The sequence below is a fragment of the Dipodomys spectabilis genome, unplaced genomic scaffold (assembly GCF_019054845.1).
Source record: "Dipodomys spectabilis isolate Male_0828 unplaced genomic scaffold, ASM1905484v1 ptg000002l, whole genome shotgun sequence".
Classification (NCBI taxonomy): domain Eukaryota; kingdom Metazoa; phylum Chordata; class Mammalia; order Rodentia; family Heteromyidae; genus Dipodomys; species Dipodomys spectabilis.
In genome coordinates this window covers 19,542,696-19,557,925 of record NW_024870679.1, presented here as the reverse complement: position 1 = coordinate 19,557,925, position 15,230 = coordinate 19,542,696, and the positions used below count along the sequence as shown (strand labels likewise).

The following is a 15,230-nucleotide window of genomic DNA, read 5'->3' as shown; positions in this document are numbered from 1 at the left end:
TCAGCAAAAAAAGAACGGCATGAAGTTTAATAAAAATAACAAGCAGTAACAAATCATCAGGTATAGCTGGAGCTCGAGGGAGACCGCTTATCTGCGTCTGTGCAGGCCTTGTGTCTCTGTTCCCTTGCAAGGGAGTCCCCAACCCACAGCTATTGTGACGGAGCCTGGGCCACTGCAGGTGTGATTGGTGCAGTTACCAGGTAAGGGTGGGATTTTCAGCACGTGGACTGTGGACAGAGCTCAGCTATCCTACTTCCCCCAGGACCTGCGCCAGCATCTGTGGAAAGTTAAGAGAGATGAAGATTTCCTTGTGAATCTCAGCCTGGTCCCCGGACCCCAGCCCCTGCTCCTCCCAGTGGTTCTGTGAATCAATCTCCCTGACGGTACCTAGATGTGGGGCCACCGGGTACTGGGAGAAACAAGGCCTGGTGTGGATGGGTTGCAGCCCCATCATGCGTCCTGTCTGGAACAGCACAGAGGCTCATGGGATCCTTTGAGAGGGTGCATGGACTCCACGACCTCTCTCCTTCCTTCCCCCTCCCCCGCAGGCATGGCCAGCATCTCAGTGCGGGGGGGCCACTCGTGGGGGATGCCAAGTAAGAAAGCTCTGGTCCCAGACTAACTGAGGCAGTTGCTGAGCTGTTAGTGGATACACAAAAGCAATGTGCTAGACAGGAACTACATGTCTGCAGTTCTGAATAGTTGATTTTTTTTTCATGAAGGAAATCCCACAAAGAATTCTTCCAGATGGATGTCGGGCTCACACCCGAAATCCTAGCTACTCGGGTGTGTGAGATCTGAGGAACATGATTTTATGCCAACCCAAGCAGGAAAGCCTATGAGACTTGTCTCCCATCAACCAGCAAAAGGCTAAAAATGGAAATGTGGCTTGAGTGGTAGAGCACCAGCCTTGAATGAAAAGGCCAGGCAGTAGCACAAGGCCCTGAGTTCAAGCCCCAGTACTGACACCCCAGAAAAGATTCCCGCCATTTCCCCTCCCACCCTAAACCTCTTCCACTAATGTCTCTCTTCATTCATCACCATTATGGCACACAGCTTTTATGAGGAAGAATCTTGTCACATGAGAATTGTCACCCAGCTCCCAATCGCAAGCCTCGCTCCAGTGAGGGGCTTCTGGCTCAAATGGACGCCACAACCCTTTGCTTCCTTGAAAATCTCACACGCATGCACACATCCGCATATGCTTTTCTGAAGCTGATTGTCTATCAGAATTCACATCCTCGGTCTCATCGCTTTGGAGCTCTGAGCGCCTCCTATCGCTGCAATTCTCTTCCCTTTTTTTGGAGAGGAGGGTAGGCCTATGGATTGAACTCAGGGATTGGGCGCTGTCCCTTTGCTTTTTATGCTCAAGACGGGCACTTTGCCACTTGAGCCACAGCTCCACTTCCGGCTTTTTGTTGGTTAATCGAAGATAAGAGCCTTCGGGCTTTCCTACCCAGGCCGGCTTTGAACTGCAATCCTCCTATTTCAGGATTACAGGTGTGAGCCACTGGCGCCCTCTTCCGTTATTTTGAAGGCTATGGGTCCCACCTGGCTCAAGTGGAGTCAGGTGCCCGGGAAGGCGTTCAGCCGCCCGTACTCACCAGCTTCACATAGGTCGCCGGGCGTACTTCCGACGGTGCATCTCATCCACCCGCTCCAGGTACCACGTGCCTGGGAAGAGGCTGCTGACATCACCAGGGGGTGAGAAGTTCACTGTGGAATGAGGAAGAGAGGGACAGCAGTCACCCAGGGCCACCCAGGCTTGGGGAAGAGAACAACAGGAAGTCTGCTATGGCTGTCAGGGCCTGCAAGATCACAAGACATCAGAGGCACAAGAACTAGAAACAAAGCCATCCTGGCTCTGGTACTTTGAGTCACCAGAATTGTATTTGTGTGTGTGTGTGTGTGTGTGTGTGTGTTGTTGTTGTTGCTTGTATTTGTGTGTGTGTGTGTGTGGTGGTGGTGTTGCTGCTGCTGCTGCTGCTGCTGCTACTGGGGCTTGAACACAAGTCTTGATGATCTTGCTTGGCTTTTTGGCCCTCTACCACTTGAGCCACAGCTCCATTTCCTGCTTTTTACTGGTTAAGCAGAAACAAGTCTCTTGGATATATCTGTCTGGCCTGGTGTAAAACCCCAGTCCTCAAAGCTCAGCCTCCTAAGTAGCTAGGATTACAGGCATGCACCATGGGCACCAGCTCCTCTCAGGCCTAGATCTGGCCGATTTCTGGCGGCATTTTCTTTTTCTTAGGTTTTATTCTTTCTGTGCTGGTCCTAGAGCTTGAACTCAGATCCTCAGGCTCTCACAAGGCTTTCTCATTCATAGCAAAGACTTCTACCTCTTGAAGCCATGCCTCCAGCTCCAGCTTTTGGGGGAGGTTAATTGGAGACAAGAATGTCACAAATTCGGCTGTCTTTAGCTTCTTTTTTTTTTTTTTTTTGGTCTTGTGGCTTGAATTCTGGGCCTGGGCACTGTCCCTCAGCTCTTCAGCTCAAGGAGAGCTTAAGCCACAGTGCCACTTCGGGTTTTCTGTGTGGTTTCCTGGAGATGAGTCTCACAGAGTTTCCTGCCAGAACTGGCTTTGAACCATTATCCTCGGATCTCAGCCTCCTGATTAGGATTAAGATGTGAGCCACTGGAGTCCCAGCATGGAGTGGGAGCTGCTTCCCACTGCCCCTTCCCAGCTCTGCTTCTGCTCAAACACATCTCTCCCTCCGTTCATCGACAGTCACCTCTCCTCACAGGCTGAGTCCAAGGTGACATGAGTCCCTGCTCCCAGCTGCTAGAAAGAATTCCCTTCCAATCCCTCCTGCCCCCTCTCCTGACCTTCCCTCCTCTCCTGACCTTCTCCCCTCCTGTCCCCTCCCCTGGCCTTCTCCCCTCCCTGCCCTCTCCCCTACCCTTGTGATAGAATTGCTCCCTCTGGTTCATGATTTCTGTGAATTCCTCCGGAGACATGCGCTTCCGGGCGTCCAGGCGTTTGGGCAGATCTGCAACACTGGACATCAGCTTGTCCAGCGGGGACCCTGGGGAGTGGAGGGAGATGTCAGACTCCTTGGTGTCCTTGTCCCCCATGCCAGGCAGCCAAGACCCCAGTAGCTCCCCCTGGTGTGGCTTGGAATATCAAGAAAGGACAAGCCCATGCAGATATGAGCCAAGGCCACCAGAAGACCATTCACTGCTTTATGTGTACACCAGTCCTGGGACTTGAACTCAGGGCCTGCGCACTGTCTCCGAGATTCAGTGCTCAAGGCTAGCACTCTACCACCTGCACCACAGCTCCACCTCTGGCTTTCGGGTGGTTCACTGGAGTTGAGTCTCACAGACTTTCCTGCCCTGACTGGCTTTGAACCACGATCCTCATATCTCAGCCTCCTGAGTCACTGGGGTTATAGGCGCGAGACCCCAAGCCTGGCTGTAGACGCCTCTTTGATTTGAAAAGATCCCTCACCTGGAGAAGCATCCTGAGACACTCGAAATGAAAACAGACTTGCTGCCAGACCAGAGCCGTAGGAGAAGGCGCCGATCCTGGAGCCCGCCAGCTCCTGGGCAGAGTGGCTGGGGGAAAAGATATGGAAACCAAGCATGCATTGTTACAGTCTGCGTTGCAAGTCAGCACTTGATCCCATCCAGCTCATGCGAGCAGACATACATTCTAAGCATGCTGCCCAGAGAGGCGTTTGGAAGAGCCCAGGAGCAGGAAACCTTGTGAAGAGGAGACAGGCAGGCCAGACCCAGTGGTGCATGCCTGTAATCCCAGCACTTGGCAAGGATCAGAAGTTAAAGGTTAGGTTGAGCTACTACGTAGTGCAACTGTGTTTCTCAGGGCAGCCCAAGAGGGAAGGGGCCTAGGCCAGAACATAAAAGGCAACACAAGCAACAGAATTTGGGGCTGCAAAGGGAGCCCCTCCCCACTTCCTAGGATGAGGGGAAGTTGCTAAGGTGTGGTCAGCTGAGGTCAGACCTCTGGACTCAGTATCCCTCAGGGCTCTCCACTGACTAAGATGATGATGATGATGTGTGTGTGTGTGTGTCTGTGTCTGTGTCTGTGTCTGTGTATGTGTATACGCCAGGCCTGGGGCTTGAACTCAGGGCCTGGGCGCTGTCCCTGGGCTTTTTCACTCCAGGCTAGCGCTCTACCATGTTAGCCACACTTCTACTTCCCGCTTCTTGGTGGTTCGTTGGAGATAAGAGTCTCAAGGCTCGCTGCAAACCGTGATCCTCAGTTCTCCCGCAACCTGAGCAGCAGGGATGATAGTGTGAGCCACCGGCACCTGGCTAAGGATGGCTTCTTAATCATGTCTGGCCAGTTCACCAGGAAGTAACTGTTCCCGTGTGGCACATAGCTTGATGAGCTCCTCAAATTCAAAACCAGGGAAGAGGCAGCCACCACCAGCTTGTCCTAGACACTGTCTTCGAAGCTGGAGGGGGAGGAGCACTGTGCACACAGCTTGGGGATTTGTTTGGGGTTTTAACTCGGGCCTTTGGCTTACTGAAAAAATAGAGCTCAAAGGGCCAGGGACTAGTGTAGGGTCTCCATATTTTGCTCAGCTGGACAAGAACTTCTGTCCTCCTACCTCTGCTAGTCCTGCACAGGTGAGCTTACAGGTATGAACCATCATGGCTTGTTCTTTGAGATATAGTCACAATCACTTTTCCCTGATTTAGGTAACTTTTTAACTAACTCGGGGCTGACGTTAAACCTGGATTCTCCTAATCTCCACCCCCCCAAGCAACTGGGATTAGAGGCACAGCCATTGCACCTAGCCTGGGTTAGGTAATTTATTTTTTTCAGAGTCAAAACTAATAGGCTCAGAGATGTGAGCTACTGGCGCCCAGCCTATTTATCTGCAGGAGGCTGAGATCTGAGGATTAAGGTTCAAAGACAGCCCCAGCCAACAAATCTGAAGACTCTTCTCTCCAACTAAGCAGCAAAAGCCAGGTGGAGAGGTGTGACTCAAGTGTACCAGGCTTGAGTGAAAAAGCTAAACAAGAGTGAGAAACCCTGAATACAAACCCCAAAGCCAGCACACACACACACACACACACACACACACACACACACACACACACACACACACACACACAGAGCTAATAAATACTAAATAGATTTGAGCCTAGGCTGTAGGGTTTAAAGCTCCACTCTTTTAGCTGCTGTGTTCTACTAAGTATAGAGATTTTAAATAGACGTACACACTATGGGCTGGGAAAGTGGCTCAGTGGTAGAGTGCTTGCCTCGCATGCATGAAACCCTGAGTTTCATTCCTCAATGCCACACACACAGAAAAAGCCAGAAGTGGCGCTGTGGCTCACGTGGGAGAGCACTAGCCTTGAGGAAAAGAAGCTCAGGGACAATGCCCAGGCCCTGAGTTCAAGCCCCATGACTAGCAAAAAGTTAAAATAAATACACACACTAGTTCTCCCATTACCTGATCGAACCTGAGTAGATTTAGCACATCCCCTGACACTCGAGGCGGTCATTTATAATACAGGAATTGGCCTGAACGTGCTCCTTTGAAATATTCCTTCCTTCTTCCTGTCTCCCCCCTCCACCTCCCTCCCTGGACAGTGGAAGGGACGGAGCAGCCCTGGCTGAGAACTCACTGGGACAGGAGCGAAGCCAGGCACCCATACAGGGAGGAGGTGTACATGTTTCCATTGTGAGTGGAGAGGTAGAGGGAGGCCTTGGTTTTCTTGTTGAACATGTCCAGGGACGCCTTCAGAAGCGCTTTATCCACTTCTTTGTTGGTATAGGTCTCTTCCAGCTTTAGCTCCCTGTGAGGCACCAGGGAGAGACGGCAGGTAAGGGAGAGAGAAGAGACGTGATGGAGAAAGGAGCAGTTCCCAGACACAGGGCTCGGCCCATGTCATTTACGATCATACTCTGAAACATAAGAAAACCTCAAAGAACGACATGCAGCTCATAGGCTGGCCATTGAGAGATCCTATGGAAAGCATCCTTTGATAGTCTAATAGAAAATTAGAAATAGACAGGCACCAGAGGCTCACACCTAGCTGTTCCGGAGGCTAAGACCTGAGGACCTGGTCAAAAAGATCTGAGGGTCTCAGAAAATGATTGAAAAAGCTAATGGATAGCACCTAGGCCCTGAGTTCAAGCCTCAGTCCTGGCACACACATACCCACACAAAAATTAGAAATAAAACTATACTATGCATTCTGTTTAGTGTGCTTCCTTTACTCAGAATATACATACATATTATATATATATATATATATATATATATATATATATAGGTTCTCCAGAATGTTAAATCATTTTCTATATTATCATTATTATTATCACTATTATTGTGGGTGTGAGTGTGTGTGTATGTGTGCCAGGACTACGGTTTGAACGCAGGAACTTGTGCCCTTGCTTGGCTTTTCCACTCAAGACTTGAGCCACACACACTTCTACTCCAGCTTTCTGTGGTGGAATTTGGAGATCATTGTCTCACAAACTTGGCTTCTCTCACTGGGTTCAAGCCACAGTGATCAGAACTCAGCCTTCTGGGGAGCTAAAATGACAGACGTGAGCCACCAGCGCCCAGCCTTGTGGTTTCTTTGAGTCATTGGTCTGGAGGTAGAGGTAAATTCCCATGCTCCCTGAGATGTCATCTCCACGGCCAGGCAGATGTGACCACCTGAACCCTCCTAAAGGCTGATGTCCTTTCTCTTTTTGTTGTTGTTGTTATTTGTTGGTCATGGGGCTTGAACTCTGGGCCTGGGCGCTGTCCCTGAGCTCTTCAGCTCAAGGTGAGTGCTCTACCACGTGAGCCACAGCACCACTTCTGGTTTTCTGGTGGCTCATTGGAGATAAGAGTCTCAGGGACCTTTCTGCCTGGGGTTGGCTTTGAACCTCAATCCTCAGATCTCAGCCTCGTAAGTAGCCAGGATGACAGGCATGAGCCACCAGCGCCTGGCTCCTTTCTCTTTCTTATGTTGGAGGATCACCAACCTGCTCCTCCCCACTGGAGTATAAAGTCCAGACTCAAGGAATGAAAAAACTTGAAGTCCCCTCTGTCGTCCCTCCCAGGCCTCCAGCCTCCCCACACGGCGGGCGCACCTGAAGGCCTCCAGCCCCTTGTACAGGCTGGCCTGCGTGTCCTTGCTGGATGACAGGAAGTCACTGAACATCAGTCGGCCCAGCGACTTCTGCACCATCTTGCAGAAAGGGGTGTGAAAGATCATGTACTGAATGTCGTCCAGGGTAAAAGGTCGCTCGATGCCCGCTGGGAAGGGAAGGGGAAAGACCAGATGCTGCTGCGTGCGGATGCTACAGCCCACCTCACCTCACTTTAACTGTGCCCTGGGGCCCCTGGCCTACAGAGCTGGACCCTCGTGTGTGTATGTGTGTGAGAGAGAGAGAGACAGAGACAGAGACAGAGACAGAGAGACAGAGACAGAGACAGACAGACAGAGAGAGAGAGAGAGACAGAGACAAAGAGAGAGAGAGAGAGAGAGATCCTGGTGCTCTACCACTTGAGACTTTTTGCTGCTTCCCTGGAGATATGACTTTCACACACTTTTCTGTGCTAGCTTTGGACTTTGATACTCAGATCTCAGCCTCCTGAGCCACTGAGTACACATCCTCGCCATAGAAGAAACAGAAAGTCTTGGCTTTGCCAAAACCCCCTTTCTGCGCTCTGAGCCCATACCTTGTTTCCACTGACTCTGGATTTTTTTGCGGTAGGACGCATAGCATCTGTCCAGGGCCCGCAGGTAGCACTGGATGGACAGCTTCCCGTCCACCAGCGGGTACTCCGAGTTCAAATTCGGCTTGTAGAAGTCATATGCGTTCTCCATGTGGGTTCCCCTCAGCCCTGGAAAGGAAGCAAAGGGTCCGGGCCTGCAGTGGACGGGGAGGGGGGTCCTCGGGGACAGCCTCCTCCGTTTTTCTCCTTCCTTTCCTGCTTCCCTGCCTCTCGTTCTGCCACAGGCAGACAGATTGTGCAAATCCTCCTTCTGCACACCGTCATGGATCTAGCGAACCAGGAAGCAGACGCGGGAATTCTGAGGCCCCCTGCGAATGCGTTCTCTCCCCCTCCAGCCTCCCCTGTGCATCTCCATCCTCTCCTCACCGCCACACTTTTGCACAACAGGACACAGTCCTTGCCCAGGTGGGATTAGCTGGAATTGTGCAGCCCCTCAGGAAGAGATTACCACCTACCTCTCTCCAAGGCCAGAGGCGCCTGGGGCCCGATCAGCATGGCCACCGCCCCTGCCCCACCCGTGGGCCGCGCGTTGCCGCTGGGGTAGACCGCGATGTCTCCGCACACCACCAGTGCGTAGCGCCCTGAGAACACAACATAAGGTGTCCTGTCCCGGGGGCAGACAGCCACCAGCCCCGATCGGGACCGACCGTCACACACCACAGCTGCTCAGGGAGAGCCTGCTCACAGTTCCCTTCCTCCTCTACTGTCAACTCTTTCCTTGGTGTTTCTAAGATGTAGCCCAGGCTAGCCTGAGACCCAAGCTCAGCTGAGATCCTGCCTCAGCCTCCCAACTGCTGGGGTTATAAGTGTGCACCTCCACAATTCTGAACGAAGAAGTAATTCTGGTTCCTAGTTCAATAAACAAAAGAAAAAAGAAAAAAAAAAAAAAGTCAGGTGCTGGTGATTACTGTCTCTAATTGTAGCTACTCTGGGAACTGAGATTGGGATTCAAAGGCAGCCCAGGCAAGAAAGTCCCTGAGACTCTTATCTCCAATTAAACACACACACACCAGAAGTAGAGATATGGATCAAGCGGTGCAGTCCCCAGCCTTGAGTGAACAAGCTAGACACTCTGGGTCATGCCTAGAATCCTAGCTACTCCCGAGGCTGAGATCTGAGAATTATAGTTTGAAACCAGTTTGGGCAGGAAAGTCTGTGAGACTCTTATCGCTAGTAAGCAACCTCCCAAAAGTTAAAAGTGGAATTCTGGCTCAAGTGGTAGAGCATGAACCTTGAGCAAAAATAAGCTCAGAGACAGCTCACAGGACCAGGAAAAAAAAACAATAATAAAGACTAAGGGAGAACACAAGGCCCTGAGCTCCAGCCCCAATACAATGACATAAAATATCATCTGGATGCTAGCTAATCACACACAACCCCTTTTTAAAATGTTCAATAAGATAGTTATTGTCTATAATGACGAATGAGGACACTGTCTACCAGAGAGATTAACTTCTCTAAGGTCATTATACCTGGTGAATATGAGCTTTGAAATTCAAGTCTAGTTCTGACTAGATCCTAAACTACCAGCCTTGAATTGCTGATGCTACTTTCATTGTGAGAAGAGACTGTGTCAGGTAACCACATTTACTGGAAACGGTTCATAGTAGCTAACTATGGTGTGCTATTATTCAATAAATAATTGAGCCTTTGACTCATATTTGCTCCACTCTGTGTGTGTGTGTGTGTGTGTGTGTGTGTGTATGTGTGTGTGTGTGTGTGTGTGTGTGTGGTGTGCATGCATATGCCGATCCTGGGGATTGAACTCAGGGCCCATTCCCTGTCCCTTGGCTTTTTTTCTCTTAAGGCTCTACCACCTGAACCACAGCTCTACTTCTAGCATTTTTAATTTTTGTATTTGGATAAAAAGAGTTTCACAGACTTTTCTGGCCAAGCCTGGAGCCACAATCCTCAGATCTCAGCCTCCTGAGTAGCTAGGGTTACAGGCATAAGCCACCCACCCCGGCTTGCTATCTGAGGCTGCAGTTTCTTATGTGCAATCAGATGTGAGGCTGCCATCCTCCTGGGAGCCGGGGACAACGGGGAACATTCTGTGCAAATCTCCACGGCTCCTGACACTGGGTGCTGGATAAACAGAAGCCGTGGGGAGACATGATCCTTTCCCTACTAGGTTACATCCATCTGGATAAGCAAGAAGAAAACCTGATGGCTGGGAAGGTGGCTTAGTGGTAGAGTGCTCACCTAGCATGCATGAAGCCCTGGGTTCGATTCCTCAGTACCACATACACAGAAAAAGCCAGAAGTGGGACCGTGGCTCAAGTGGTAGAATGCTACCTTTGAGCAAAAGAAACTCAGGGACAGTGCCCAGGCCCTGAGTTCAAGACCCAGGACTGGCAAAACAGAAAGACAACCTGATAGGACTCAGCCCCAGCCCTGGCCCTGCCCCTGTCCTGCCCGGCAGTGCGCACCATCCCAGTAGCTGGACTCCATCCAGTTGGCAGCGTTGAAGAGGGAGGCGGTGCCCCCGTAGCAGGCGTTGGTGGTGTCGATGCCCTCGATGTCAGTGTTGCCCGAGTCCTGGAAGAGCTCCATGAGCACCGTCTTGACGGCCTTGGACTTGTCGATGATGGTCTCGGTGCCCACCTCCAGGCGGCCCACGGCGTCCCAGGGCAGCTGCGTGCGCTCCATCAGCCGCTGCACCACCGTCAGGCACAGTGAGTTGATATCTTCCTGCACCGAACAGAAGCCCATGCGGGTCTGGCCCAGCCCCACCGTGTACTTCCCGGCTTCCACTTTGTTGAACTTCTCCAGGTCCGTCTGGTCCACGTACTGGGCCGGGAAGTAGACTTCCATGGCCAGGATGCCCACGTCTTTCGGCCACGCATCTGTTTTGGCTACAGGGGCAGCAGCCACAGTGGAGAACCTATGGGGACAGGAAAAAAATCACCCTGACGAGTGGAATTGAAACCCTCTCCCACAGCCACTTAACGATCATAAAGCCGGGCGCCAGGGGCGCACGCCTGTCATCCCAGCTACTCAGGAGGCTGAGACCTGAGGTCAAGGTTCAAAGCCAGCCCGGGCAGGAAAGTCCATGAGACTCTTATCTCCAATCAACCACTAGAAAACCGGAAGTGGCGCCGTGGCTCAAGTGGTAGAGCGCTCGCCTTGAGCTGAAGAGCTGAGGGACAGCGCCCAGGCCCAGAGTTCAAGCCCCACGACTGACCAAAAAAAAATTATTTAAAAATAAAGAACAATCGTAACTCCACTATATGGTCTATAGTCATTCAAATTGTGATTCAATATATCATAAAACTGAGTTATCAAAATAGTAAAACTTTAGCATGGTTACATCTGTTGAATTGGCTGTCTTATTTTTATGTTCTCATCATAAAGATTACTTTTCCTCGTGTCAGTGTAGCTCCAGTAACATTCTGGCTTTTTGTTTGCTTAGTAATATTGTCCTTTTATACTTTCAACTGCTGAATCTTATAGTTAACATGTACCTCATCTCTTAGAAACATTAGAAGAAAGAGAAGGAGGAAAAGAAGGAGGAAGAGGAGGAGGAGGAGGAGAAGGAAGTTGATGTTGTTGTTAGCTGGGCACTGGTGGCTCATGCCAATAATCCTAGCTACTCTAAAGGCTGAGATTTGAAGATCCTGGTTAGAAGCTAGGTTGGGCAGACAAATCCAAGAAACTCTTATCTCCAATTAAACACCAAAAAGCTGCAAGGAGAGCGTTGGCTCAAGTGGTAAAGTGCCAGCATTGATTTAAAAAGAAAAAAAAAAGAGATAAGGAAAATCAATAGGCCCTGAGTTCAAGCCCCACTACTGAGGAAAAAAATAGGAAATAAAGGCCAAAAAAACTTAACAAGCAACAATACAGGTGTTTATAGGTAGAGAATTTCGTTTGTTGATTATTGAAATTAGTGATAGAGTGGCTTCTTTTGTGATATTCTTTGTTCCTTCGTCTTCCTTTCCTGCTATCTTTGTGATGAAGTAAGCCACCAGGGCACCACAGCTACCTAGCTTCAGCTTTGAGAGACAGAGAAGTGGTCGTGCCTGAGAAGGCTGACCCAAACCCAGCCTTCCCAGGCCCCCAAGATCTGGTGAGAGGTCCGCCTCACCCCAACTGAGGCCGAGGCAGGGACTAAGCAGGCTGCCCTGAGCAAATTGGCCACCAGAGGTCTCACGAAGCCTTCCAGTTCACACGTATACTGTGTGTGAGCTCACAGATACAGCTCAGTCCTGTGCAATTGTCAGATACCAACAGAAACCCACGCTGGGCATGCTTGCTCCCACACACAGCACTGCGCCCATGGCGGCCAGTGAACCCACCTCAGCTACGGTAGGCTTATGGGTAACAATGCTGTGACAAAGATAGTGCTTCTAACAAGACGTCTGTCCCCGCGTCCCAGGGAAAGGGGGACCCCGACCAGCCGCTTCTCCTTGCAGCAGCTGTGGTAAAACCTCCGGCTTCGTTCTTGCTTTGCCCGGGATCACCGTAAACTCCGTGGAGTTTCAGTAGCTCAGTGATCGTGCTTGTCATTTTCTGACGAGAAAGGTTTGGAGCGTTTGCATGTGCCCTCTTTATTTGGTGTCCTCCATATAACTGGAGTTTGTACCGGCAAATATTTATGGAGGACTCCCCAGTATCTGGGAGCTAATGGTTAGCCAGGGGTGGGGGGAGCGGCCAGCATTGTTCTCACTCTGCACCCCGGGCTGACTCCCTCCGGTGTCCACAGATGGACATGTAAGGGTCAACGGGACGGGCCAAGACTCCATCACTTGGTCATCTTTGTCTTCGTCTGGGGAAGATGATTTCTGGACGTAGATTTCAGAGCCTTGAAGACAGGTGACAGGTAGAGGCTTCTAGAAACTTCGGAGCACCTAGTTAGGAGTGTCCTGGCCATCTTGCCTCTTTCTCTGTGCTCCCTGGCACTAATGGCAGCTACTTTCCATTTGCTTAAATGCACATTACACAGTACATGTTACAAGCACTATGCATGTTAAGCACGTGGTCTGTGTTAAGTGCATGCTGCATTGTGCTGGGGAAGATACCCAGGGGTTGTCTGGAGAAGAGCACAGGTTCTTGAGGCTGAGCAAGGAGATGAATACAACAGCCCAGCTGGGAGGGAGGAGGCAGATGGGGACCAGAAAACCATGAAGGGCCGAATTCCATAGAAGTTCCAAGGAGGCAGAGAGGTCTGTGGGTGGGAGGCCAAGAAAGGCCTCATGGCAGAGGCTGAATTCTCAGCTTGAAGCCCATGCAGCTGGGATTAGAGGGGAGAGACGGGAAGAGAGGGGTGACCCACAAAGATGGCTCCCCACATCAGTTAACAAGGCCAGCAGTGGGGGCACCAGAGGGCCTTGGGAATGATGTGTCCAGGAGTTTGGACCAAAGAAGTCAGGAGCTGGTGAGGGTTGAGGTTGCATTCTTGGCTGGTGGCCAACAGGTGGTTTACTGATACAAAGGAAGCCACGTCCTCACCACATACTCAAACCCAGGACCAAGTTCAGGTCTGAGTTTGGGATTGAGTGGGGGGATGAGGAGTAGATGATGGTGGAGATAAAGAAGATGAGGAGATTAGAGGCCATTCCCCCTACACCAGTCCTACACACCCAGAAGACAGGAGGCAGGACATTTCCCTAAGTATTCAGAACTCATGGAACACAAAATACAGGTGGAAAGAAAAGACATTAGTGGTGCTGTGGATGGTTTACAGACACGATAATCAAAAAGGCTGGGCACTGTGGCCTGTCATCCTAGCTCCTCAGGAGGCTGAGATCTGAGGCCAGCCCAGGCAGCAGTCTGTGACACTCTTATCACCAATTAACTACAAAGAAACTGGAAGTGTTGTTCCAAAGGAAGAGCTTCAGCCTGGAGTGAAAAAGCTTAGGGACAGAGCACACGTCCATGCATGCGTGCGCACGCTCACACACACACACACACACACACAGGCATATGAGGCTAACTACAGCTGTGTCTCATCATCCCTGGCGACGGCCAGGCTTAGATTGAACAGCTGGATGTTTACACAGAAAAGAAGTGTGTGTATTCAACTTACACAAGCACATGCACACACACGAGTAAACCCACACATACACATTGTCTTTGCGTTTCACCTCTTCAGAAAATTAAATCCAAAGATACGGTTCTGGCCTGGGCACTCGTGGCTCACGCCTGTAATCCTAACTACTCAGAACAGTAGGATCTGAGGATCAAGGTTCAAAACCAGCCCAGGCAGAAATGTCCATAAGACTCTTATCTCCCATAAACCAGTAAAAAGCCAGAAATAGAGGTGTGCCTCAAGTGGTAGAACACCAGCTAAGGGACAGTTCCCAGGTCCCAAGTTCAAGCTCTAGTACAGGTACCAAAATAAAACATTTTGTTTTTCCTTTTGGGTCTTTCTCCAGTGACTACAATCTGCCTCTGGCTGCAATTGCAGGTATTAAGGGTCCTGGCCCAGGTTAGAGGGGACAGTGGAGCAGAGGCCTGCAGGCCTGGCTTCCTGTCTTGAGGGATGTGGATTCCGGGCAGCAGGTGGCAGACAGAGGTTGGGACTCTGTTCTGGGGCCCGGGGGAGGAAGGGATGGGGGGAGAACCTGTTTTATCTGGAGATGTAGTAACTGAAACCCTATGTCTAGACACCAGGATTCTGGTGAGATTGACTGATGGATTGATTGATTTTGCCAGTCCTGGGCAAAGTCCCTGAGCTTCTTTTGCTCAGGGCTAGCACTCTACCACATGAGCCACAGCACCACTTCTGGCCTTTTTCTGTATATGTGGTACTGAGGAATCGAACCCAGGACTTCATGCATGCTAGGGGAGCGCTCTACCACTGAGCCACCTTCCCAGCCCTCTGGTGAGATCTCACCAGCCTGTCCTTTGCTGCTTCTGCTTTCTCCCCACAAAGTGATCTATGCTGGGGGAAGGGGGGGACTCACGGCTGGTGAGCTGCAGGGAGCAGGCGGGCCGCAGCGAGGGGAGCATCCTGCATGGCTTTCTTCATCTGTAGGACCCGCCTGGCGGGCGTGAGCAAGCGCTGCATTTCCACAGGTTCCACGGGAGTGAGGAGAACGCTGATAGCTCCCGCAGCTCCACACAGCCCTTGTGAAAGATGCCCAGCCACTCGGGGTTGGGCTTTATAGATCCGAGAGGCTCTTGGCTTGGCCGGCCCCGCCTCCGCCTGGCCCGGCTTGGCCAGGCTCAGTGTGCCTCCAAAACTGGGTCAAAGGTCTCAGAACATGAGTGAGCCAGAGAAAAACATCATCTCCGCAACATGACACAGAGAGGCCCTGTTCCTTGTAGGCCCTGGCTTGGCCAGCTCTTAACTCTTTCCCAGGCAGCTCTGCTCTGGCCCTTCCACACCACAGGGGAGGCTTTGATGGCCCTTGCCATGTGACCAAAGGTGACCCATACTGGTCCATCTGGGGCCTTCCTTCCAAGGGCTTCCCACAATCCCCTCTGTGGTGTGAATTGCTGCCCTTTCAACTTGTTATGCATTAGAAGAGAACCAAAGGGAACCACGTACCAGTGGCTCACACCTGTCATCC

The 15,230-nt window shown here is 51.1% G+C and overlaps 1 protein-coding gene across 1 annotated transcript; it reads right to left on the bottom strand.

The window, feature by feature from the left end:
* On the bottom strand, positions 1-14,783 carry Hmgcs2 (3-hydroxy-3-methylglutaryl-CoA synthase 2). Its single transcript, XM_042683582.1, has 10 exons — positions 14,622-14,783; positions 10,146-10,600; positions 8,172-8,297; positions 7,660-7,824; positions 7,068-7,233; positions 5,606-5,776; positions 3,453-3,559; positions 2,902-3,027; positions 1,605-1,716; positions 1-277 (listed from the first exon to the last, which is right to left on the bottom strand). The coding sequence occupies exons 1-9, from the start codon at positions 14,723-14,725 to the stop codon at positions 1,610-1,612; spliced, it is 1,527 nt and encodes a 508-aa protein (XP_042539516.1). The 5' UTR covers positions 14,726-14,783; the 3' UTR covers positions 1-277; positions 1,605-1,609.
* Positions 14,784-15,230: the final 447 nt, after the last annotated feature.